Genomic DNA, 24,384 nt, shown 5'->3' with positions numbered 1-24,384 from the left:
AGAAGAGGGCACCAGATCTCATTACAGATGGTTGTGAGCCACCACGTGGTTGCTGGGAATTGAACTCGGGACCTCTGGAAGAGCAGCCAGTGCTCTTAACCTCTGGGCCATCTCTCCAGCCCGCTACTAATTCATCTTATCTCACCATCTGCACATTCAGACTTTCTGTCTCCATTTTGCTATCCCCCCACCTGCCCCCCATCCCCCATGTCACTCTTCATCTGTATCTTTCCATGTCTTTGTCATTCCATGTTGGTCCTTCCTGCATTTATCTTCCCACCCTCCCCAAGACTGTCTCTGACCTCACATCTGCTGCCTTGTCTCCTCACATCTCTGCATTCACATCTTGTTTCCGACATCCCTGGCCTTCCTGTTCCTCACAGTATGCCTGCCTGTCTCCCTGTGTTCCCTGTTTCCACCACTTCCTGCTGGGATGACTCAGCTGCCTGAACCCGAGGATTCACCATCATCTGTGGAAGGCCTGACATAGCCATACACCTGCCACCCTGGATGCTAAGCCCAAGCCCCTGGACACTCAGATGCCCCATGTGTAAGGGTCCGAGTGACAGGACTGAGAGTCAGAGATGGAAGGTAGAAGAAGAGTTCCCACACTCAGTCTTGGCCTGGCCCTGGGGAGGAACAATGCTCCCAGCACTGGGTCCTACTCTCATCCACTTGAACCTTGAGTGTGACCTTGGACCAAGTTGCCCCGGAACCCTCATCCCCTAGGATGCTCATCCTCTGTGGTTTCCAGCCCCAGCTATCCCCAACTCAGACCCTTGGCAATCAGTTAAAGTCTGAGCAGAATAAGGGTCACCCGCTCAAGGGGTGCTGTGCCTGGTTCTGAAGAGCCCTGGTGTGCTGTGCCAAGCCTGCTGTGGGGTTGGGAACACAGCAGTGGACAGGGCCCCAAACCATCCCTGCCTTTGAGTTCATGTCTGCTGGAGTAGAAAGTGAACTAGTAAACTAATAAACCAGATCACTTCAAACTGTGAGTCATCTCAAGTCTGAAGAGGTATGATTGATAGGGGCGTGGGCATGGGTGGAGGTGGTCTACAGAACCTGGGTGGAGAGGGGGCCGGTCTAGAGGGCACTTGGGCCAGTGTAAGTACAGTGATGCAGAGGCCCTACCCCTGGGTCATCAGAGTACGGAAGGCTGTATTGCTCTAGAGAAAACCTAAGGGGGTGGGTGCAATGTTTACACGAAGAGCCAAGATGTCACTGAGAAGGTACCTGTGGGTTAAATATTAAGAGGGAAGGGAGGAGACCACACAGGTGTCGGGGGAAGAGTTCCCCAGCAGCAGAAACCGTGAGGATGCAGGGGTAGCTGCGGTGAAGTGAACTAAGGAGAGAGAGAAGGTAAAGTAGGAGAGGTGACAGGCAGCTGGGCAGTGGCGGCACATGCCTTTAATCCCAGCACTCGGGAGGCAGAGCCAGGCGGATCTCTGTGAGTTCAAGGCCAGCCTGGTCTACAGCGTGAGATCCAGGAAAGGCACCAAAACAACACAGAGAGACCCTGTTGAAAAACAAAAACTAAAACAAAACAAAACAAAAAAAGAGAGGTGATAGGCATGTTCACGTAGGGCCATTGTGGGCTATGGTGGTCCACACCTGCATGAGCGTGTGTGTGTGTGTGTGTGTGTGTGTGTGCGCGCGCACGCGCGCACTGTGCACAAACCTGGTGGTGGCAATAGAGGAAAGGATTGTGGTTCTTGATGTGTTGCCCAGGTTGAACTGAATTGCAGGCCTTCTTCTTCAGCCTCCTAAGTGCTGGTCGTAGGCCTGTACCATACCTGCTAACACTGGCCTTCACCAGGGCTGATGTCAGGCAAGCAGATGCGGGACACATTAATAGGGACAGTTCAGCCAGGCGAGCACAGAGGAAGCTGCCGCTCTAGTCCGGGTGGGAGATGAACAAGTATGGACCTGGATGAAGGCTGGGAGAGGCAGAAGAGGGAGCCCCATTCTGTCCATTAGGAGGAAGAGGGGTGGAAGGTAGAGGCCCAGGCCAGGGTGATTTGGGGTGCAGCAGGCAAGGTCAGCCCGTGTGTGAGGCTGAGATGGCCCTGGGCTAGAAGTGATACACATTTTCAGAGGTGCCATCCAGAGACCAATGGGCACCCTCAACACCACTGCGACCATGATACTTGGTTCAAGCTTCAGCGCTACTTTCTATGATCCCTTGGGCAAGTGGCTTACTAACGGTTCTGTCCTGGGGGCTGAGGATAAGCGTGAGGACGAAGATGATTTAAAGAGAAAATGACCCTCTGATCCCCCGTACGTGGGGCAAGCTTGAAGGAGTTAAGACTGGGATTCCAGAGAGTGGAAATACCCAGCATCAGACTCAAGACCACTGCTCTAACCGGCCTGGTTTGCCGAGTGGAGGAAAACACCCGTGCTTGCCTTCTTACCCACCTCTTTCTAGCTCTCATCTCTGCCTCATCTCTCCAGTTTCTACGCCCGTCACGTCTTTCCAGGAAGCCATCTCCCCTGCCTCTGGAGGTCCTGAGAGTCTAACCTCTTCTCATTGCTGCCTGCAGCTTCCACCCCGACTGTCTCCCAGCATCTCCTCCCGCCCCCCTCTCCCCCCCCCCCGCGTCTAGTCACTGCGCATGCTCCGCCAGCGCCCCTCCTTCTCCATCCCCCATCCCCCAGCCAGCGTCTGGGCCTCGTCCCCTTCTCTCTGTCTCCCTCTCCTCCCCCATCTCGTCCCCCGACACTGACACCCCGTTACTCCGGCAGTCTCCTCAGTCCCAGCCTTTCTCTCCAACCCCCGCCATCCGAGGTAAGATGGGAGGCTGGTGAGAAGGGGAGGGGCCAAGCATCCTGCATCCCTAGATAAACAAACCCCGGGAGGGGGCGGCCGAGACCCAGGGGCCTGGCACCCGAAGAGAAGAATGGGAGGCTGGGCCTGAGGGAGGTGGCAGGCTTTGAGGCGCATATCCCCGGGCCTTCAAGTGAGTAACGGGGATCCCTGTGGCTGCCAAATCCGGAGCTGGAGACTAGGGGGCCACCCGGGGTTCTTGGAGCTTCTGTGGGCTTGGACGCCCTGAGCTGTGGGGCGCTATCTCTAGCTGACCTCTATTTTCAGGATTTGCCTCCAGGCCACCCCCCAACTTTGCTCAGGCCCCCCAGGGCTATCGAGGACCATGACTAAGACAGATCCTGCCCCAATGGCCCCTCCACCCCGAGGGGAGGAAGAAGAGGAGGAGGAAGAGGATGAACCGGTCCCAGAACCCCCCAGCCCCACCCAGGAGCGCCGGCAGAAGCCTGTCGTGCACCCCTCGGCACCTGCCCCGCTCCCCAAGGACTACGGTAAGCACTGTCCCCACCCTGGAATCTGGGATGGAGCTTTAGGTGGTGGTGGCTTGGCGATGGTGATGGTGGAGGCGTGCTGAAGGTGGGCCACGGAAGTCTTGGCTGCAGAGCCTAAGACCGCTCCCCTTCGCTAATTAATTACTCTCATCTATTGGAGAATGGGGTTGGAAAAATCCTAGTCTTCCATTCGTGACATTCCAACTCAATCATTTAGTCATTCAACAAACATTGTATGGGCGCTCCTGTGAACCTCACTTATGCCAGAAACTGGGGCTGCAGCACCGAGCACGGTTCTCCTAAGGCTTTGCTGAGAGAACTCCCAGGCCCCAATCATAGCCACACAAATGAGTCTAAATATGAAGTTACGGGGGACAATGAGATTGATTTTGTCAAGAACAGAGTTGTTGTAAGAGCTTTTAGAGACAAGGTTCCCCTGAGGGGGTACCATCTGGGGAAGACCCAGTTTGGAGTTGGGGGGAGACGGCTGCAGAGCATGAAGCAGAGGAATGAAGGATCTGAGGTAGAAGGGCGTGAGGTAGGAGCCGAGAGCAGCTTGAGAAAGGGAGCATCTTATCATTCATGGAGGACTGAATATCTCCGGCTTCATCATGAGGATCCAGGCATGAGCCTTGCTCTCAAAGAGACCCAACACATTACCTTCCGAAAGGCTGAGACTTCCGGCAGGAGATTCGGGGAGTCGGGCTGGGCCTTTCTGGTGATGTGTGTTGCAGACTGAGGCCCAGAGAATGAGGAGGAACCAGCTGTAAGCAACCCGGAGAAATAGCTCAAGAAAAGTAAGCGCAAAGGCCCAGAGGCAGAAATGAGTTTGGAATGGAAGACCACAAAACTGCATTTAGGGGGCAATCAGAATGGAGGTGAACTATTACCAAGGTACAAATCTGGAAGGGACTTAAAGGCCACACCAAGGACTTGTCCTGTAATCTGAAAGTGAGAAGTGACAGGTTCAATGGACAGTCTCGTCATGACGTTTTAATTGATTTGGTGTGTGTGTTTGCACGTGTGCCACAGTGTGTGTGTGGTGGTCAGGGGACACATTTCAGCAGTCAGTTCTCGCCTTCCACCACGTGAGTCCCAGGGATGGAACTCAGGCCGTCAGGCTTGGTGACAAGCTCGAGCCTTTCCCAGCAGAGCTGTCTAAAAGATCCTGCTGGCTTCTGATGAGAGAGAGGGGGCCCAGCCGGGGCTGCTGTTGGCTGGGAAATCCCAGCAGCTGTGAGATCCAGACACTGGGAGCTGGCAACGCTAGAACGGGGCAGGAGGGATTGCCTGTGGACATGTCACCTGCCAGAGGTAGACCGGGGGACAAACGGCAGTCTAATTAAAAAAACAAAAAGGTTATTAGCTGGCGAGATGGCTCAATTGATGAAATCTTTGCCATGCAACCATGAGGAGCTGGGTCCCCAACACACATGAAAAGCTGGGCATGGCTGCTGGTGTCTGTAATCCTGGTGCTGAGGAAACAGAGGCAGGAGGATACCCAGGACGACTGTCCTGTCTAGACAGTCAGTGAGCTCCAGGTTCCGTAAGAGACCCTATCTATCTAAAAACTAAGGTGACCAACTGAGGAAGACACCCGTTGTCAACCCCTGTTTTCCACAGTGCACGCTCTCCATATGCGTGTACACAGAGCCACACACACACAATATTATCTGGGGATTGGGGTATAGTGGGAGTGTCCCCCCTAGGAAACCAGGAGATCTTTAAAAATCCAACTGGATCTGGCTGGAAGTCACAGCGCCTAGACTGGTAATCCTGCTTAGAAAAGGGATCTGGAAATGTGGCTTATTCCAGAGACAGCTATGGGAGCGTTTGTTTGTCCAGCTCATACATTACTTCCTAAGAGACCCGTTAGGCCTTTCCTGCGTGCTAGGTGCTGTGTGCCGTAGGTAGAATGTCGGCACACCCAGCCGTGGGGACGGAGGCATAAGGAAGGCAGGACAGGAACCCTGTGTTTACATCCCAGTAATGGTGACAAGTGAAAATGGGGGAGAAAGAAAACAGGGACGAGAAGGGCCTGGGGTGTGGTTTGGGCGGAGTGCTCAGCAGAGGACGAAGGAAGAAGAGGTAAGAAGGAGGGTAAGGTAGAGGAAGAAACATCGAGGCAGGGGCATACCCGCCGTGTTCGGGGGAGACAGCGCATCCAGGAGGGGAGGGTAGCGGTGTAGACCGGGCGATGTGAGGAGGCCTCTCTGTGGAGGTGACATTTGCAAAGATTTGCAAAGCCTTCTGCAGGACCGAGGGACAGGAGCAAGTGCAGAGAGACAAGAATTTCCTTGGCACGTTGGAGAGACAGAAGTCAGTTGGCTGAAGGGGACTAAGGGAGAGGGAAAGTGTAGAAAATAGAGGGGCCAGATTGTACAGAGCCTTGTGCCCCGCGGGGAGGACTTTGGACAGTGCTGTAAAAGGGATGGGAGCCAGAGAAAGGTTCTGAGCCAGGAAAGGCTGTGACGTTAGTGAATGGGGAGGGATTCCTGACTCACTGTCCACGGGTCACTTCTCTGCGCTGTGTGGGATCCAGTCTTCATTTACTCATCCATTCAGTACATACTGAGGCCCCTGCTGAGTGCTGCCGAGAGCAACACTTACCAACATCTCAACGTAGGAAGATCAAGATCCCATTAGCACTGCCCTGACTGGCCTCAGATCAGAGCCTGTCCATTCTTGGCTCCATTTTGTATATGCTACACAAGCTTACATTTGTAAAGATTTATTATTTTATTAGTTGTTGTTGTTGTTGTTGTTCTTCTTATTATTATTATTATTTGGTTTTTTGAGACAGGGTTTCTCTGTCTAACAGCTCTGGCTGTCCTGGAACTTGCCTTGTAGACCATACTGGCCTTGAACTCACAGAGATCCGCCTGCCTCTGCCTCCTAAGTGCTGGGATAAAAGGCGTGCGCCATCACCACCCGGCCTTATTATTTTTTTAAATTATGTATGTGCATGTGTGTCTGTGGGTATACACACATGAGTGCAGGTGCCGGAGAAGCCCAGAGGTGTCATCACCCTAGACCTAGAGTGACAGGCAGTTGTGAGCCATGTGACATGGGTGCTGGGAACTGAACTCAAGTCCTCTGCAAGAGCAGCGTTCGGTCCTAACCACTGAGTCACCACCCAGCTTCAGGACTTGAAAATTTGAGTTTTAAAACAAACAAACAAACAAACAACTCCCCCCCCCCCAAGACTTCTGGCTTATTCAAGACAGGGGTCCCTCTGGCTGTCCTAGAACTTGTTTTTTCAGACTAGGCTGTCCTAGAACTCACAGAGCTATATCTGCTTCTGCCTCTCCAGTGCTCCACACATGCGGTACATGTCTGGCCTGGCGTTTGTTCGTTTGTTTGTTTTGATTTTCCCAGACAGGGTTTTTTTTTCTTTTTCTTTTCTTTTCTTTCTTTCTTTCTTTTTTCTTTTTCTTTTTTTTTTTTTTGGTTTTTCAAGACAGGGTTTCTCTGTGTAGCTTTGCGCCTTTCCTGGAACTCACTCTATAGAGCATGCTGGCCTCGGGCTCACAGAGATCTGCCTGCCTCTGCCTCCCGAGTGCTGGGATTAAAGGCGTGCGCCACCACCGCCCAGCTCAAGACAGGGTTTCTTTGTGTAGCCCTGGCTGCCGTGGAACTCGATCTGTAGATCAGGCTGGCCTTGAATTTACAGAGATCTGCTTGCCTCTGCCTCTCAAGTGCTGAGACTAAAGGCATGTGCCACCACCGACAAGCTCTGGCCTGGCTTTTAAAGGAAGAATTTCCTCCTCTGGAAACTTGACTAGGCTGTGTCTATTCTTTTTATTATTATTATTATTATTATTATTATTATTATTAGGTATACAGAAGAAGGTGCCAGATCTCATTACAGATGGTTGTGAGACACCATGTGGGTGCTGGGAATTGAACTCAGGACCTCTGGAAGAGCAGCCAGTGCTCTTAACCTCTGAGCCGTCTCTCTAGCCTGGCTGTGTCTATTTTATTTGTGCATGTGGTATGAGGACTGAATTCAGGGCCTTGTGTGTGCTAAGCAAGCAGTCTGCCACTGGGCTATGTCTCCTGGATTTTGGAGACAGGTTCTTGCTCTGTGGATCAGGCTGGCGGGAATTCTCCATGTAGTCAGTCCATATTGGCCTCAGATTCCCAATCGTCCCGACTTTGCCGATTGCTGAGTGCTGAGATGCCCAGCCTGTACTACCTCTCCCAGCTCACTACGCCCATAGTTAGACTGGGTAACTAAGGGCCCAGAGCCTTGAACATGCAGATATGACGGAGGTGTTGAACCTGCAGCCACTCTTGTTTCAGAGAGTGGAATTACCCGATTTCTCACGACATTGGATGTCTATATGTTAATCACTTGGTGACCTCTTTATGTTGAAACCTGCTGGTCTTTCAGAAGACGCCTGTGGGTTGGCTGTGGCCTGTTGCCACCAACCATATATTTGAGAATCTGGATCTAGACTTTGCATCTAGGATGCAAAGGGGAGTCAGTTTGTATTTGAGACTCTGGATCTAGAGTCTCCTTCCCTCAGGATGCAAAAGGGAGTCAGTTTGCCTGGGGTGACTCTGGGCTTCTTTCTCCAGCTTTCACCTTCTTTGACCCCAATGACCCTGCGTGCCAGGAAATTCTGTTTGACCCGAAGACCACCATTCCAGAGCTGTTCGCCATCGTTCGCCAGTGGGTGCCCCAAGTGCAGCACAAGATAGACGTCATTGGCAATGAGGTAGGAACACTCTGGGAGGCTGGGGAGGAGGAGACGTGGTTCCTCCAGGTTTGGGTAATCCTGTGCTTTCATCTGGCGCTCACAGATTCTGCGGCGTGGCTGCCATGTGAATGACCGTGATGGACTCACTGACATGACACTGCTCCATTATGCCTGCAAAGCTGGGGCCCATGGAGTCGGTGAGAGCCCAGACCCCGAAACCTAGCCTCCCAGTGCTGATACCCTCAAAACCAACAATGACTCGGGGCCCCAAGAGCGCATCTGGAGCCCAAATCCAAGGGCCGGAAGTGCAGAACCCGGAGTCCCTCCCCACACGTTGGCGCATGTGCTAGAGAACAGCTTCCAAGCTGACCCTGGCTCTTTTGCAGGAGACCCTGCAGCGGCGGTGCGTCTCTCACAGCAGCTGCTGGCGCTGGGCGCGGATGTGACCCTGCGCAGCCGCTGGACCAACATGAATGCGCTTCACTACGCCGCCTATTTCGATGTACCAGACCTTGTGCGTGTGCTGCTGAAGGGGGCAAGGCCTAGGGGTGAGGAGGCGGAGCCTGGCTGGGAGGGGGTGGGGCCTGGGGTGCCCAGGGTTTGGAGAGTGTGGGGGCCAGGATCTGAGTAAGGGGAGAAGACCCAAGATGAGAGGACAAGGACTGAGGCCTGATCTTGAAGGGAGAAGTGATTCAAACAGGAAGCAAGGACCAGAGGAGTACGGGAGGCAGGGGAGGGGGTGGGGGACTGGGGAGTGCCTTGATGCGGGTGGACAGGAGGACAGGGTGGACGGGAGCCCGGAGCTGGGGTGGAGCCCCGTGCAGATGCTGCAGGAGGGCCCTCCCTCAGTACTCTCCTCTCACCTTCCACTTCCTAGTGGTGAACTCCACGTGCAGTGACTTCAACCATGGCTCAGCTCTGCACATCGCCGCCTCAAATCTGTGCCTGGGCGCAGCCAAGTGTTTACTGGAGCATGGTGCCAACCCAGCGCTGAGGGTACTGTGCCACCCTTTATCTCCTCCCTCCGGCCGTCCTCTTCCCTTCACACTTAACATACGAAATCACAGCCAACATCCACGTAATGTTCTCATGGACCGGGTCACTTCTCTTTATGATAAGCCCTGTTTTACTATGGAGAATCTGAGGTGGGGACCAAAGATTTGCCCAGGATGTGCTGTGCGGAGAGGGTGGCTTCTTCTTTTCTTTCAGTCTGGTTGACCAGAATTGGTGATGTAACATGTCCCAGAGTCTTGGAGGTTGAGTCAGTATCTTTTTTTGTTGTTTGGCTTTGTTTGTTTTTGATATAGATCTCACTATGTAGCCCAGGCTGCCCTGAAACTCTGTATAGACCAGGCGGGCCTCAGACCCTCAGAGATCTGCCTGCCTCGCAAGTGCTGGGACTAACAGTGTGCCTCCCCCTAACCTACCTACCTTCCTTCCTTCCTTCCTTCCTTCCTTCCTTCCTTCCTTTTTTATTTTATTTTATTTTTGAGCTTTGAGCTTTGGAACTCCCTCTGTAGACCTGGAAGATGCACCACTACACCTGGGCCACATCTGTGTCTTTACGCCCCATTTCTTCTTATTCCCAAGTTGGCCTGAGGTGTAACCTAGCATAGCTTCTGCTTTACCCAAGGGGGTCTGAAGTGTGGCATCAAGGAGGGCTTGTCTCATTTCGTCCCTATTCCCTCTGTTCTCTTTGACCAGAATCGAAAGGGACAGGTACCGGCGGAAGTGGTCCCAGACCCTATGGACATGTCCCTTGACAAGGCAGAGGCGGCGCTGGTGGCCAAGGAACTGCGGACCCTGCTGGAAGAGGCTGTCCCACTGTCCTGCACCCTCCCCAAAGTCACACTACCCAACTATGACAACGTCCCAGGCAATCTCATGCTCAGTGCACTGGGCCTGCGCCTAGGAGACCGAGTGCTGCTAGACGGCCAGAAGGTCAGGGGGCTGGGTGAGGAGTGGGGTGGACTCAGCTTTCTCATCCCAGAGCTGGGTGCATGGGCTGCAGACAGACTGCCCCGGGCAGTCACACTGCACTTTATTCTAGAAGTTGATATCCACATACTCCCTTCGTGCTGTGCCCTCTGCCGAGCTCTGACTCTGGCAAGGTGGCAGACCTGCCCCTGACCGTGACAGCCCAATGGAGTCACAGCCGAGACAGTGATTACATAGCTCCGCACACCTGTGCCCCCCCCCCCAAGGTTTGTGGGCCACTTCACCCTCGGGTGCAAAGTCAAGGCTTTGACTGGTACCTTATGGGCTGGAGAGCGCCAGGGTGAGGTCTGCCTGGAAGACGTGGCCTGGGAGAAAAAAAGCAGAAACAAGTGGGGGTGGGGGAGGGGCAGAGGAAGCCGCCTCCATCCAGGCATCGCAGCTTTCATCCATCTTCCTGGTGTTCCTCTTGCTGAGCCCAACTGTTCTTTAGGACAGAAGGTTGTGGTCTCGTGGAGTTCTGCTGGTAAAGGAATAGAGACAGTAAAGCCGCGCAATGGTTAAGGCCATTTCCAGTGGCAGCAAGGACTGTGGGAAACATTTGGTGCCTGGATTTAGGAAACTGTCTCTGGCTGGAGGCAAGAGAGGTTTTAGCAGGAGTGTTCTGAGAAGGCTTCCCGGAGGAGGTGACGTCCAAGCTGAGAAAGTAGCTCGCAGCAAGTATGACCCAGGAGACGGGAAGGAACAGTGTGAGAGCAGAGGAATTACGGACAAGAGAGGCTAGGAGGGGCTGGATCACATCAGACCTGCAAGGTCTATGTAAGTCACGCTTTGTTTCCCAAGCAAATGAGATGGCGGTCGTAAGACGCTTGCCATGAAGGCCTGGCAGCCTGAGTTCAAACCCCAGAACCCTTGTAAAGGTAGAAGAACTGACTCCAAGAAGTTACCTTCTGACTTGCACACGTGTGGCATGGCGTGTGCGCCTCCATAAGACATCATTTACAAGCATACAGGCATGTTCTCACATACTACTACTAATATTTATTTTTTGAGACATGGTCTCTCTCTATAGCCCTGACTGCCCAGAACTCTCTACATAGACCAGACTGGCCTCGAACTCACAGAGATCTGCCTGCCTCTGCCTCCTGAGTGCTGGGATTAGAGACCTGTACGACCACACCTGGCTTTTTTAAATTTTTTTATATTTTGAGACAGAGTCTCACTGTGTAGCCTTGGCTAGTCAGTAATTACCAGTTAGATAGTCTGGCTTCAAACTCCCAGAGATCTACCTGTTTTTGCCTCCCTAGTCCTGGGGTTAAAGATTACAGCATCATGCCTGGCTGATAATAACATTTTTAAAGAGCTCACTGTGCCTCATCCAGAAAACTTTCTGCATATGATCTAATCAAACTCACTGGACTGTTTGAGGGGAACACTGAATTCTTCCCATTTTATACCCAGGAGGACTGTAAGAGGGTCTAAAAGATTCGGACCTTTGTCATTAGACACGGATACCCAGCACTGTCCCTCAGAGAAGCAGCTAGCTCAGGCTTAGCAGCTTGTCCAGGCCCAGGTCAGCTTTGTCATACACCAGGAATGCGACGGTGATTCCCCTCTGCATGTCAGTTTCTCCACCTGTAAGTGAGGTGACAGTGCCCACTTCAGCGAGATTGGGTGGGCATCAGAAAGCCCGAGCCAGCCTGCTGTAGGTATGCTAAGTGCCCTTTGTGTGCCAAGCAGAGTCCCAGTCCCCAGTCAGCACAGTTAACTGGCTTGCTCTGTCCATCTGTTTATCTTCTGTTTATGGTGCTGATAGGGCCAGTGCTTCTTATATGCTAGGCAAGCATGCTTTCACTGAGCAGCATATCCGCTTTCTTGTTTGGTTTGGTTTGGTTTGGTTAGTTTTGGTTTTTGGATTTTGAGACAGGGTTTCTCTGCGTAGCCCTGGCTGTCCTGGATCTCACTCTGTAGACCAGGCTGGCCTTGCACTCACAGAGCCCTGCCTGCCTCTGCCTCCTCAGTATTGGCATTAAAGGTGTGCGCCACCTCTGCCCGGCTACATCTCCACTTTTCATTAGCCTGTTCCATAGACAAGGAACTCATGGCTAGGAGTGAGGGCCAAGGTCGCAGCTCGGTGTGGTAGAGTGCTTGCCCCACACGGGCACTACAGAGAGAATGAATGGCTGTGTGGTGGCGCGTGCCTGCCATCCTAACTCTCAGAAGGCAAAAGCAGGGAAGTCCGAAGGGCAAGGCCAGCCTGGGCTGCATGAAACCCCGACTCATAGACAAATTCAAAGTGCGTGAAAAGGAGGGACCCTCACAGGATTATAGAGACCACACGTCACCGAGAGCTCCCTGTAGCTAAGCATTTAAAAAACAATATGTGTATACGTATGTTTTTAAGTGTGTACACATGAGTGCCGTGCCCAGAGAGTTGAGAAGAGGGTGTTGGGTCCCCTGGAGCTAGAGTCGTAGGTGGTTGTGAGCCTCCTGATAGGGGTGCTGGGAACCAAACTGCCATCTTAAAGAAGAGCAAGTGCTCTAACCACTGAGCCATCGCTCCAGCATCCTTATGTGTTAAAATGTTCCCTCCCCTACGCTTAAGCCAGGCAGGATGTCATGTGCCTGAAACCCCAGCACTGGGGGGGACCAAGGCAGGAGGATCGAGAGGCCCAGCTCAAGGTGTGTGTGGGGGACGACACCTCACCTGAGGCAGGGTCTCAGTGTAGCCTCGGCTGGACTGGAGCTTGCTGCTGTCCCTCTGCCTCAGCCTCCAGGGCTGGGGTTGCAGGCATGAGTCACCAGACCTGGCGTCAGTTTTTACTTGAATGTCCCCCGTGGCTTGACTATTCACTGCGGTAGGCAGGACAGTTACGTGACAGTAGTTTTTGCCTATGGCGCTGGGGAGGAAACCCAGGGCTTTGTGCACAGTGGGCAAGCACTCGGCCATTGGGTTCTATTTCCCAGTCCCCCCAGCATCTTTACAAGTGGATACAATTCTCCGTTCCCATTTGGTGGAGAAGGACGCCTAGGCATGAAGAGAACGCAATCACGTCGCCAGCGGTGGCGGTGTCAGAACTGAGAACTGAGCCTGGCTTCCTCCATCCACTCTGCCGCGCTGTCCGTATGTGAGTACTTCACTATGGTCTCCAAGGCCCCCGCCCAGGTCATGCCACCCTTGTCTCCCCAGACTGGCACACTGCGCTTCTGCGGGACCACGGAGTTCGCCAGCGGCCAGTGGGTGGGCGTGGAGCTGGATGAGCCGGAGGGCAAGAACGATGGCAGTGTCGGGGGTGTCCGGTACTTCATCTGCCCCCCCAAGCAGGGTCAGTGTCTAACGGGGGCCTGGGATGATGCTGTTGCCTGGGGAAAGGGATGGGGTGGGACACAGCCAGGGAGAGGGTCTCCTTTGGCTTGGACAGTGCCAAACCCAGGCCCTGCCTCCTCCCTAGGTCTCTTTGCTTCTGTGTCCAAGATCTCCAAGGCGGTGGACGCACCCCCGTCATCCGTTACCTCCACACCCCGGACTCCCCGGATGGACTTCTCCCGTGTAACTGGCAAAGGCCGGAGGGAACACAAAGGTCAGAAGTGGGGAGTCAGAGGAGTGGCAAGAGCCAGCCTTGGGGACGTCACGTGGGGAGCCCAGCTCCGTGGTTCTGTTCTTCCTCAACTCCAGCTGTAGAGAATGAGCTGACTCCCCACTTCAGTGGTTTCTCCTTTGGCTCACCACTGGCCCAACCCAGCTTTCGGGAGGAACTCTGTGGTTCCCAGCCTCCTGAGACTTAGGTTCCTCTCAAGCCCAAAGACTGTTCCCAGTTTTAAGGGAGAACCTGTCTCTAGGGGTTACTGCTCCAGAAGTTTCTGACTTTTATGAATAGAGGTACTCTCAGACTAAAATTCAGCTTGTGTGTATGTGTGTGTGTACGTGTGTACGTGTGTGTGTATACGTGTGTGTGTGCATGTGTGTGTATACATACATACATACACACATAGATACATACACAAGTGTTGGCAGGTGCTCTCATACATGTGTGCATGCTTGTGTGGAAACCCGCCTGCCTCTGCCTCCTGAGTGCCGGCATTAAAGACATGTACCCCCACTGCCCGGCTTCCACTTTCTCTGTCCAGTGAACCTGAAGATCATGTTTGGCTATGCTGGCCAGCACACAAGCTCCAGGGATCTGCCTATCTCCAACTCCTCAGTGCCTACCACTGCACCTGGCTTCTCACATGGGTGCTGGGGATCCGAACTCACGTTTTCATACTTGAGCTGAGCTCTACCCTTCTTACTTATGTTTGAGATGAGATCCCACTGGGTCGCACAGGCTGGTCTCAAACACGCTGACTCAAGTGGTCTTGTATCAGTGTCCTGAGTCCTGGGACCATAGATGTACACCACTGCCTTCAACTCCTTTTAGTTTTTGGTCATGCTGAGACTTGCATTCAGGACTTGGCATGTGCTAAGCAAGTGCTGTTCTCCTGCGCCGCACCTCCAGCTCCCTTCCCTGCATTTTCAAAGGAAAATCTTGGGGCTCCTGACTTCTACCTCAGGTTTCCCTTTGGTCTGAATATATTTACCTTCCATTCCCAGGGAAGAAGAAGTCCCCGTCTTCCCCATCTCTGGGCAGCCAGCGTGAAGGGGCCAAGGCTGAAGTTGGAGACCAAGTCCTGGTGGCAGGCCAGAAGCAGGGGACTGTGCGCTTCTACGGGAAGACTGACTTTGCTCCAGGTGAGGGCGGAGCGTGGGCTGGGGCGTGGCGGGGGCGTGGCCGGGCATGGGCCGGCGCGTGTGCGGGGGCGTGGCTCAGATGTGCGAGGTTCTGGGTCCCACCCTCAGCACTGAGGTTGAGGCCTCCCGAATACACCCTGCTGCAGGTTACTGGTATGGCATCGAGCTGGACCAGCCCACAGGCAAGCATGACGGCTCTGTGTTTGGTGTTCGGTACTTCACCTGCGCCCCGCGACACGGGGTCTTTGCACCAGCCTCTCGCATCCAGAGGTGAGCCTCGCTCTGCCCCTCAGCTCAGGAAGCCACCTAGGGCCCATGTCTTCCCTCAGATGGCCTCAGCTTGGACTGGCGGGCCAACGTGGCTGATTCTCATACCATAGCTCTTTTCTGTGGGCTCTCTGAGGTTCAGCTCCGAGCCCTTCATGGCTCTGAATTTTCTGTGTCTCCCCAGGATTGGTGGATCCACTGATCCCCCTGGAGACAGTGTCGGAGCCAAAAAAGTGCATCAAGTAACAAGTGAGTTGGGGGCTGGGATGTGGGGATGGGGGAGAGCTGTAGGCTCTCAGGGTTATGCTAGTGACGATCTCTAGCATTTAATTTGATACATGTGGCCCAGAAAAATATAAGACAGGGTCCCAAGGAAGGTAGGTAGGGTAGATACGGGGAGGTTAACAAGGCTATGAGGGTTTGGAATATAGTTCAGTTGTGAAACCCCTGCCTCGAGTGCCCCAGTGAAGGGCGGGGGTGTGGCTCAGTGGTAGAGCACCTGCCTAGAGTCCCCCAGTGAGGGGCTGGGGTGTGGCTCAGTGGTAGAGACCCTGCCTAGAATCCCCCAGTGAGGGGCTGGGGGTGTAGATCAGTGTTAGAGCCCCTGCCTAGAATCCCCCAGTGAGGGGCTGGGGTGTGTGGCTCAGTGGTAGAGCCCCTGCCTAGAGTCCCCCAGTGAGGGGCTGAGGGTGTGGCTCAGTGGTAGAGCACCTGCCTCAAGTCCCCCAGTGAGGGGCTGGGGTGTGACTCAGTGGTAGAGCCCCTGCCTAGAATCCCCCAGTGAGGGGCTGGGGTGTGACTCAGTGGTAGAGCCCCTGCCTAGAATCCCCCAGTGAGGGGCTGGGGTGTGGGTCAGTGGTAGAGCCCCTGCCTAGAATCCCCCAGTGAGGGGCTGGGGGTGTGGCTCAGTGGTAGAGCAATTGCTTAGATGCTCCCAGTGAGGGGCTGGGGGTAGTGTATGGCTCATCATGCATAAGGCCCTGGGTTCCATCCTTAGCACTGAGAAAACAAAACTATCTGTGGGGCTGGAGAGATGGCTCAGTGGTGAAGAGCACTGGCTGCTCTTCTAGAGGACCTGGGTTCAATTCCCAGCACCCCACATGGCAGCTCATAATTGTATGCAACTCCAGTTCCAGGGGATCTGACACAGACATACATGTAGGCAAAGTGCCAAGGGGGGGGGGAATCCGTAAGACCAACATTCATGGTGTTGAGATAGAAGGATCGTGAATTTAAGACCAACATCAACTACAGTGAGACCATTTCAGAAAGCCCAAAGCAGTCATTGGGGGTATGGGAATTCAATGGGCATATTGGAGGCATGGATAATATTGGTGGGGGCCAAATATTAATAATAAGAGGTCCAGATGCATATTGAAAATGAAGGAATCCAGGCAAAGCCTGGCGCCACTGACAGATGTGTGACAGAGTGGGGCATGTGTGTTGGTAACACACATAAGTCGACTGTCACCTCGCGTGAGACCTTGCTTTCCTCTCTAGTGACACAGCCCAAACGCACCTTCACAACAGTCCGGACCCCAAAGGACATTGCTTCAGAGAACTCCATCTCCAGGTGCGTGGCAAACCACCTAGCAGAGCGTTAGAGACCCCTGCAAGGCCACTGGCCACGGGTGTCCAAGGCCCTATCTGGGTTGGAAATGGAAGTAAAGTTGTGAGTAAACTGGATGTGGTAGTGCATGCCTATAATCCCAGCACCCAGAGGGCAAGGGGTCGAGAATTCCATGACACCTTGGGCTACAGTGAGACACCGCCTCATAAAACCCTCTTACAAAACAACAACAACAACAACAAAAGTCAAATGGTGGTGGCGCACGCCTCTAATCCCAGCACTCGGGAGGCAGAGGCAGGTGGATCTCTGTGAGTTTGAGGCCAGCCTGGGCTACAGAGCAAGTTCTAGAACAGCCAGGGCTACACAGAGAAACCAAAAATCAAACAAATAAAAAACCCCAACACCATGCCAGCTTTATAGAGTGCATGCAGAAGTGTGGAGGTTGAGGCAGAAAGATGGCCCTCAGTTTGAGACCAGCCTAGGGTACACAGTGAGGCCCTGTCTCACAAAACAATGAAGACAGGCCGGGGGTAAGGAGAGAGAGGGGGGCCATCTTGAGAATGGAGGGCTTGACTGACTTCTGAGACTTCAGCTGAAGGAAGCAGAGACCCCCCCCCCCCCACACACACACACAGCACAAGCCTAAAAAGGCACAGTCAGAGGCAGAGTGCCAGACACAGGAGTGGATGAGGGACCAGGTGTCCCCACCCCTGCGTCCCGTGTGACCTGTGACCCTGTCCCTCTTTCAGATTACTCTTCTGCTGCTGGTTTCCCTGGATGCTGAGGGCGGAGATGCAGTCCTAGAGGCCCTGGATACCCAACAAAGAGACAGAGTCCCCTCTAGCATCTCCTGACACAAGGAGCCCCCAGTCACCCCAAATAGAGACTCCCAGTGACACCTCCAGAATAGAAACCCCGTTAGCCAGCCCTCGATTACTGAGGTCCCATTGTTAACAGATCTCCCATGGCGACTCCCCAAATACAGACCTCATGTTACCCCAAAAGAGATTCCCTGAGTAGCACCTTCAGGCTAGTCCCTGCCCCCTACCCCTCAGAGCAGATTTCCCCCAATAAACAGATTTCCACATCACCCAAGTGATGCTGGCCCTCTCCACACAGGACATTCTTGAGTTCCTCACCAGTGGATCAGAGCCCCATGAATGAAGACCCCCTCCCCATTCTCCTTAAGCATAGGTCATGCCTCCAGAATAGCCGACCACATCCCATTTAACATCAGTCTCCTCAAGATGTTGTGACCCTGAGGTCACCTGAAAGCCCTTATACGCTATTCTCCTTATCAGAGACTCCCTCCATTCACAAGACCCTGTTATCACCCCTGAAGAAGACACCCACTGAATCAGCCCAGTCACCCCCAATTTACAAACACCAAAACAGTCCTGGAAGCATGAGTTACAGGACACCAAGTCTTCCTGCCCTCTGCACCCTTGAAAAACCCCCAGTGCCTTGTATGAAGCCCACCCCACATGGCCCACAGTCCCTGTGCTGGCCAAGGCTCCCAGAAAATTCTCTATTTTTTAAAAGTAATAACTTCCCCCCCTTGGGGGAATCCCCAAATTTGGAGACCCCCCATTCTAGAACTCCGGGGAGTTCAAATTCCAGAGAATATATATATAGATATATCCCCAATTCCCAATGCCTCCAAATCCTACAATCCCTAGAAAACCCCAAATTTCTAATTCCCAGAACTCCCCCTACCCAAGACACAGAATCTTCAAATCCCCAGGGAATCCCAAATTTAAGACCCCAATCCCAAACTCAGGAAACCCCCAACCACAAGGTCCTTAGGACTGGGAGGAAGGAACCTGTTGCTTAGAGAACATCCCAGGCTTCCAGGACATCTCAAACCTGACTCCCAGGCTCCAGGAGACCCCAAACAGGAAGTCCCATCTTGAACAAGAATAGAGGACTCCAATGCCCTTAGTCCATGGATCTTCTGATCTCCCAAACTCCAAATTCCACGGGCCCCAGCCTCAAGGGAACCCCCAAGTCCCAAATCTCCGATTTTTAATTTGTGCAGGGCCCTAGTGCTCTGACAGGACCCCAAGTCTTGGAGTCCCTATTTCAATCTACCTTCCGGTCACAGATCCAAGACACTGCATCTGCGTCATTGGCCCCAAAGGACCTCACAGCACTTGGGCCAGACCAACAGCCTGAGGGAGAACCTGAAGGCCCCATGGGTCCCGAGCAGACCTGGGGCCCTGATCACCAAGGACAGCTCAGGACTGCCCCTTCACTGCATGCCCCCAAACTCAGCATGACTCCTGTCCTCTTCAATAAAGACGTTTCTATGGCCTTCTTGTGTCAGGTCCCTGGGGTTCACTGCACTGACCCTGTGCCCTTGCTGGGGAAGGATGCGGGAAGAAGGCCTTTCTTGAACGTCGTTTCCCCGCGTCAATGGCATAGAAGCGACAGCTTGACCTGCAGAAGACAAGCGCTTCTGGTTCCTTCCCTGGGGTCTCCCTCACTGTGGTTCTCATCAGGGTCGGCTTTGTGCGTCTGTTCGGTTCTGGAGTCCTAATTGGTAGGAACCGGACGAAGTCCCGTCCCTGAGTGCGGGACACAGCCTATCCCTGAGCGGGGGTGGCAGACACCGAGGGAGAGCGTCGATTGGCTGGAGGGCGGGCCCGAAGGTGCTTTGAGTGTGCTCAGTGGTCTAAAACCTCCTGCGTCAGTATTACGGGGCGGAAGTGGCTGGGGGGCGGGCGAGCATGAGGGTGTTGAATCTGGAAATTGGAGGAGACACTGGACGGTCAGGTTTTTTTGTTTTGGGATTTTTTTTGGGGTGGTGGTGGTGGTGGTGTCAGGGTGTCTGTAGAGGTGAGTGTCCAAAGGGCTGAAAGCGGGGATCTAAGGGAGCTCAGAGTGTGGAATCCTAACACTCAGAGACTGGGGGCTGAGAGGTTCTGCGGGGGAAGAAGCCTTGGCAGTCTGGCCCAGGTCCGGGGAGCTGAAGTGAAGGGGACGCTCGGCAAGGGAGTCAGAGAGGGTCCCGAGTGGAGAGATGGAGGAGGCTGGGAACTGACAAGTCTGAGAAAGCTCACAGTAGGGGAGCAGGGATGTTCAGAAAGAGAGATCCCAGGGGCTGAGGTGAGAGGAGAGTCCTTACACTCTAGAGTACCCATGCTCACAGTCGCAGAGTTCCGGGGCCCGGGTGGAGCTTTCGAGAAAGGGCGCAGAGAATGTGCCCTGTGAGGCTCGGGAAGATTGATGCATGGTTGGGTGCGCATCGGTGCACACACAGTCTTGGAGGAATTGCTGCCCACTGATAGCAGGACTGGGATTCGGGGTGGGGGGACGGGGGGAGTGTCATCGGGTGGCTTTTGAGAAACTGAGGACTCTAGTTTTGAAGACTAAAGTACACAGGAGGTCTGAGGGTAGGATCTAGCCTCTGATGAAGTGGAAGGAAGGCTGGTCACAGATGGGAGGCTTAGGGACTTAAGGGTGTCCACCCCTCCCCACAGGACGGCACACAAGGAGTTGGTAACCATGGAGGAGCAGGACGCCAGGGTCCCCGCACTGGAGCCATTCAGGGTGGAGCAGGTTGTCAGGACTGGGGCTCTAGAGGAGGAATGTGGGGACAGAAGGGCGTGAGGAGGGGTGGGGTGAGACTGACTCCCGGGTCTGTTGGTTGGGACTGTGCCATCTCTCCTCAGAGTCTAGCTCTATGCCCACCTCCAACCCCAGGGTCACAGGCTCCTTGAATTGAGGTCCTGGACTCCCTGAGGCCACCCCAAGTCCCTCTCCAAAAGGGAAGGTTGCTCGGTCATGGTAGGGTCGTGTTGGGCAAATCGCCACATCCTAAGGCAGTGGTTCTCAGCCTTCCTAATGCTGCGATCCTTTAGTACAGTTCCTCATGTTGTGGTGACCCCCAACCAGAAAATTATGTCATTGCTACTTCATAACTGTAATTTTGCTACTGTCATGAATCATAATGTAAATCTCTGTGGTCTTTGGTGATCACTGGGAAAGGGTCATTTGACCCTGAGGGGTCGAGACCCCACAGGTTGAGAACCACTGTCCTAAGGGCAGTCTTTCCGTTATAGGCACCTCCTCTAATCTACTACGTCCCTGACTTCATCTCCAAGGAAGAGGAGGAGTATTTGCTTCGACAGGTGACCCCAGCGCCCTTCTCGTCCACCTTCCCCCTCTTGCCATATTCCTCTCCAACACTCAGCCCCGATGAGAGCCCTGAGACCTCAGTGAAAACCCTGGCGAGGAGGGTGCTTTAGCACCTCATGCTTCTGTTCCTCGTCCAGCCATTGCTAGGTCTGTCTGAAAGAGCTTTCTCAGCCAGGTGTAGTGACTCATACTTGTCATCCCAGCACTGGGAAGCTGAGGCAGGAGGATCCCAAATTTCAGGACTTTTGTTTTAGAGTTTTAAATTTTTTCCTGTGTATGAGTGTTGGCATGTATGTGTGTGCACTGCCTCTGTGGAGTGCCCGAGGAGGCTGGAAGACCTGCCAGATCCCCTGGAACTGGAGTTACAGACGGTTGTGAGCTGCCATGTGGGTGCTGGGAAGTGAACCTGGGTCCTCTGCAAGAGCAGCCTGTGCTCTAAACCACTGAGCCATCCCTCCAGCCCTGTCTAGTGAGCTCTTGTTTGGAACAAAACAAAGCAAAGCAAGCAAAATAAACAAAGAACTTTCCTTAGAGGCTTAGGAAAAACCAAATGTATTCTTAGGGAGGAGGATGTGTGTGTGTGTGTGTGTGTGTGTGTGTGTGTGTGTGTGTTCGTGTGTGTTCCTGCTGGGTGTCGGTGTGGGATCTGGGGTTTTGCATGCTAAACACATACTCTACCATTGAGGCACACCTCTACCAGCTCAAGGACACAATTATGAAGCCCATATTCTCTATACTGAGATAGCCTAGTCTAACCTCTAAAACAAGGGTGTTATTGAGATCACATTCCTGACAGGAATAGCCCAGGCCTTGGGAACAAGAAAGTTTCAGAGCTTCTCTCTATGTCGTGATTGCCCAAGTTGGGTATGGTGGCACATGCCTGTAATGCCAACACTGAGAAGGTAGGTGTGTAGGAAAGTCAGGAATTCAAGGTCATGCTCACTTATGTAGGCATTTCAAAGCCAGTCTGGGATACATGAGACCCTATCAAAAAAAAAAAAAAAAATTCTGGCATCATGCCACACCCAGAGAAGAATCCCATTCCCAGCTGTGGGTGCATTTTGAATAAAACATGTTACCCCTTGGTTGCCAAGGCTGATTGAGCTGATTGGCTGGCTAGGCAAGCATCTCTGTGCTTTCCCATGTCTTTATGAGTATCCGTCTCGGAGCTGACCTCTTTCCAGAGCCACCTTCCTTGATGGAGGAGGGCCATTCTTCAGTCAGGGTTATATGAATGGCTGCTCCCCACAACTGGAACCTCCAAACAAGCTCCAGACAGCCTGTTTCCACCCCATGTGAAGGCCCTTGTGTCGGTATACATGGGAAAGTCCTGAAAACCTGTTCCCCACCTCCTAGGTTTTCAACGCCCCAAAGCCAAAGTGGACCCAGCTGTCTGGGAGGAAGCTCCAGAACTGGGGTGAGTGTTCCTAGCTAGAGAATGTGGCCCTGGAAGGGCTGAGGTCCAGTGGTTTCCATATATGTGGGGCTATCTCCAGGGGTCCCAGGGGTCCCAGAGCCAGGAGGATTCAGGGTTAGCTGGTGGTCTTCAGGGATTAGGGTTTGACTGAGTGGTTGGAAGTATCCCTAAGGGCTTTGAAGAAAATGTCGGAAAGATCTGGTGGCAGTGTCCAAAACTCTGAGCAGCGATGCTTCCAACCACTGGAATATCCCTAATGAGGGTACCAGATGCCAAGGCTCCTCAGTTGGGTCCCTTCGTGCCTCCTTTGCCCTCTGCAGGTGGGCTCCCCCATCCCCGGGGGATGGTCCCTGAGCGACTTCCTCCATGGCTTCAGCGCTACGTGGACAAAGTGTCTGACCTCAGCCTTTTTGGGGGTCTCCCAGCGAACCATGTCCTTGTGAACCAATATCTGCCTGGCGAGGGCATCATGGTAACCACATACCCTCATCCAAATTCCCAGATTTCCGAATCATTAGGAAGGGTAACCATTATGCTTGCCTACCCTCATTGAGCAGCTACACTCCGCATCTAGGCACTTCCCTCCCTATCCCAGCTTGGGAACCCCACTTTGACTTAACCGAGTGAGCTAGGCTCCTGCCCTGGCCATCCCTGGTACTCCTTCCCTCCCCAGCCTCATGAAGATGGACCACTGTACTATCCAACTGTCAGCACCATCAGCCTGGGCTCCCACACTGTCCTCGATTTCTATGAACCTCGACAGCCAGAGGATGATGTCCCTATAGAACAGGTGGGTCCTAAGATAATGTCTCAAGCATTTGGGGGCATCCCATCATGTGACATCCCGTATACTCCAGGACAGTCTGATTCCACCTGTCTCCGGAGTATTCCTGACACTCAGACATGTTCCCCAGATAGCCAGCTCATGCCCAGTCAGTCTGCTTGTGTGGCGCTCTAGCTGCCATGATAACCAGATACCCAGTACTTCTCTGAGGTATTGGATGCCTGAAGATATGGATGACTATGACACTCACAGACCATTTCAGCTCAACACAGTATCCCAACACTTTTATTATTACTATTTACTTTTGAGACAAAGTTTATGTAGCCCAGGATGGCCTCACATTTGCCATCCTCCTGCCCCACCCTCCTAAGTGCTAGGGTTACAGGCATGTGCCCCCATGTTTCGTTCCAACATACTGTATAGTATGTACAGGGCACCTTAACATTGTTATCTTGCTATTCTAGTCACATGCTCTGTGACCCCCAGACTCTCCTTAATTCATCATTGCATGACTGTGTTGGGGATTCCTAACACCCTTATCTCTGACTTGTACCCCCGAAGGCATGCGTTCTTGGTACCCCACTGTTCGTGAACACCCAGGTCTGCTGTTTCTCAGCCCCCTCCCTGCACTTCCCTCTTTTCACCCCTCCCCCCAGACGCGCCTCCTGCAATTCTGATCCTGACTCAGCCTCCCTTTAACCCTGCATGCTCCCCCATACTCCTCCAACTACCAGTTCCTTAACCTCCACCAGAGCCTGGCGCCAGCAGGGCACTCCCAGCTTAGCTCTGCATGGATCCCTGGGACTGCCCATTTCTGCCCCAGTCTCAGATGCCAGCTGAAGCTCCCACAGTGGAGTGACCCCTGATGTCTTCGTAGGCTCTGCCTCCTCCCAAAGGACCGGACACACACACACACAGGACTTCCCTTCTCAATAGCTTTGTTCCCAGAACCTGTAGATTACACTCCTCAGTCACCAAAGCTTCCACCCCTGGGGACTTGCTGACCCTTGTCCCCTGACCAACTGTTGACACCCGCTGACTTTTCAAACTCCGGATATCCACTGACCATCACCTGGCTCCCGCAGCCCCGGCCGCCTCCACAGCCCATCACCTCGCTGCTGGTGGAACCTCGCAGCCTGCTGGTGCTCCGGGGCACAGCGTACACACACCTGCTCCACGGGATCGCAGCCACCCGTGTGGATGAGTTGGATGCCACCTCGCTGCCGCCCAATGCAGCCGCGTGCCAGTTGGCGCTGCCCGGAGCCCACCTGGAGCGAGGCACCCGAGTCTCCCTCACCATTCGCCGGGTGCCTCGAGTGCTGCGCGCCAGCCTCCTGCTGAGCAAGTGACCACCGGAGCCCTGCTGGTTCTGTGACCTTGGGACCCTAGGGTAGAGGTGGCTGTCCAGGGTTATTTATTTTCCCAGTAACTATGGAAACCATGGAGAAGATGCCATTCCAAATAAACCAAAAATAGCTTTACTTGTTTTGGGTTTTTTACCAGGTGGGAACAGATGCTGTG

At 53.5% G+C, this 24,384-nt stretch overlaps 3 protein-coding genes across 6 annotated transcripts in view; all 3 read left to right on the top strand.

The window, feature by feature from the left end:
* Positions 1–1,043, top strand: part of Thap8 (THAP domain containing 8) — a 3,449-nt gene extending 2,406 nt beyond the window's left edge. The window contains 2 exon segments of the mRNA XM_037209980.1: positions 458–493; positions 496–1,043. Of these exon segments, the coding sequence (XP_037065875.1) occupies positions 458–493; positions 496–554 (95 nt within the window). The 3' untranslated portion in view covers positions 555–1,043.
* A 1,583-nt stretch (positions 1,044–2,626) lies between these two features.
* Positions 2,627–18,836, top strand: Clip3 (CAP-Gly domain containing linker protein 3). Of its 2 annotated transcripts, none has more exons than XM_028855235.2 (14): positions 2,627–2,785; positions 3,092–3,315; positions 7,900–8,039; positions 8,125–8,218; positions 8,408–8,569; positions 8,899–9,017; positions 9,726–9,962; positions 13,147–13,282; positions 13,409–13,537; positions 14,548–14,685; positions 14,832–14,955; positions 15,137–15,201; positions 16,453–16,525; positions 17,272–18,836. In XM_028855235.2, exons 2-14 carry the CDS (start codon positions 3,150–3,152, stop codon positions 17,324–17,326), a joined length of 1,638 nt encoding a protein of 545 aa, XP_028711068.1. In that variant the 5' UTR covers positions 2,627–2,785; positions 3,092–3,149; the 3' UTR covers positions 17,327–18,836. The 2 variants fall into 2 exon arrangements, with proteins under 2 accessions (XP_028711068.1, XP_028711069.1); XM_028855236.2 differs by lacking the exon at positions 2,627–2,785 and adding an exon at positions 2,855–2,957.
* Positions 18,837–19,198: 362 nt separating this feature from the next.
* On the top strand, positions 19,199–24,344 carry Alkbh6 (alkB homolog 6). 3 transcript variants are annotated; one of them, XM_028855291.2, is made up of 7 exons: positions 19,199–19,292; positions 20,005–20,083; positions 20,587–20,655; positions 22,019–22,079; positions 22,400–22,551; positions 22,753–22,869; positions 23,949–24,344. In XM_028855291.2, exons 1-7 carry the CDS (start codon positions 19,252–19,254, stop codon positions 24,210–24,212), a joined length of 783 nt encoding a protein of 260 aa, XP_028711124.1. In that variant the 5' UTR covers positions 19,199–19,251; the 3' UTR covers positions 24,213–24,344. The 3 variants fall into 3 exon arrangements, with proteins under 3 accessions (XP_028711124.1, XP_037058228.1, XP_037058226.1); XM_037202331.1 differs by lacking the exon at positions 19,199–19,292 and adding an exon at positions 19,338–19,360; XM_037202333.1 differs by lacking the exon at positions 20,005–20,083 and having other exon boundaries at positions 19,210–19,292.
* Positions 24,345–24,384: the final 40 nt, after the last annotated feature.

This window comes from Peromyscus leucopus, chromosome 1 (genome assembly GCF_004664715.2).
Source record: "Peromyscus leucopus breed LL Stock chromosome 1, UCI_PerLeu_2.1, whole genome shotgun sequence".
Classification (NCBI taxonomy): domain Eukaryota; kingdom Metazoa; phylum Chordata; class Mammalia; order Rodentia; family Cricetidae; genus Peromyscus; species Peromyscus leucopus.
This window is presented reverse-complemented; position numbering and strand designations above follow the sequence as displayed.

What these genes read in the sequence shown, in the direction of transcription:
- Alkbh6 (XM_028855291.2), top strand. Translation starts at nt 19,252, where the DNA reads ATGAGGGTGTTGAATCTGGAAATTGGAGGAGACACTGGACG. An exon ending in AGGAGTATTTGCTTCGACAG is followed by an intron (nt 20,656 to 22,018) that starts GTGACCCCAGCG and finishes CCCACCTCCTAG; the next exon opens with GTTTTCAACGCCCCAAAGCC. An exon ending in GAGGAAGCTCCAGAACTGGG is followed by an intron (nt 22,080 to 22,399) that starts GTGAGTGTTCCT and finishes TGCCCTCTGCAG; the next exon opens with GTGGGCTCCCCCATCCCCGG.
- Clip3 (XM_028855235.2), top strand. Translation starts at nt 3,150, where the DNA reads ATGACTAAGACAGATCCTGCCCCAATGGCCCCTCCACCCCGAGGGGAG. An exon ending in CCCGCTCCCCAAGGACTACG is followed by an intron (nt 3,316 to 7,899) that starts GTAAGCACTGTC and finishes TTCTTTCTCCAG; the next exon opens with CTTTCACCTTCTTTGACCCC. An exon ending in CCAGCCTCTCGCATCCAGAG is followed by an intron (nt 14,956 to 15,136) that starts GTGAGCCTCGCT and finishes GTGTCTCCCCAG; the next exon opens with GATTGGTGGATCCACTGATC.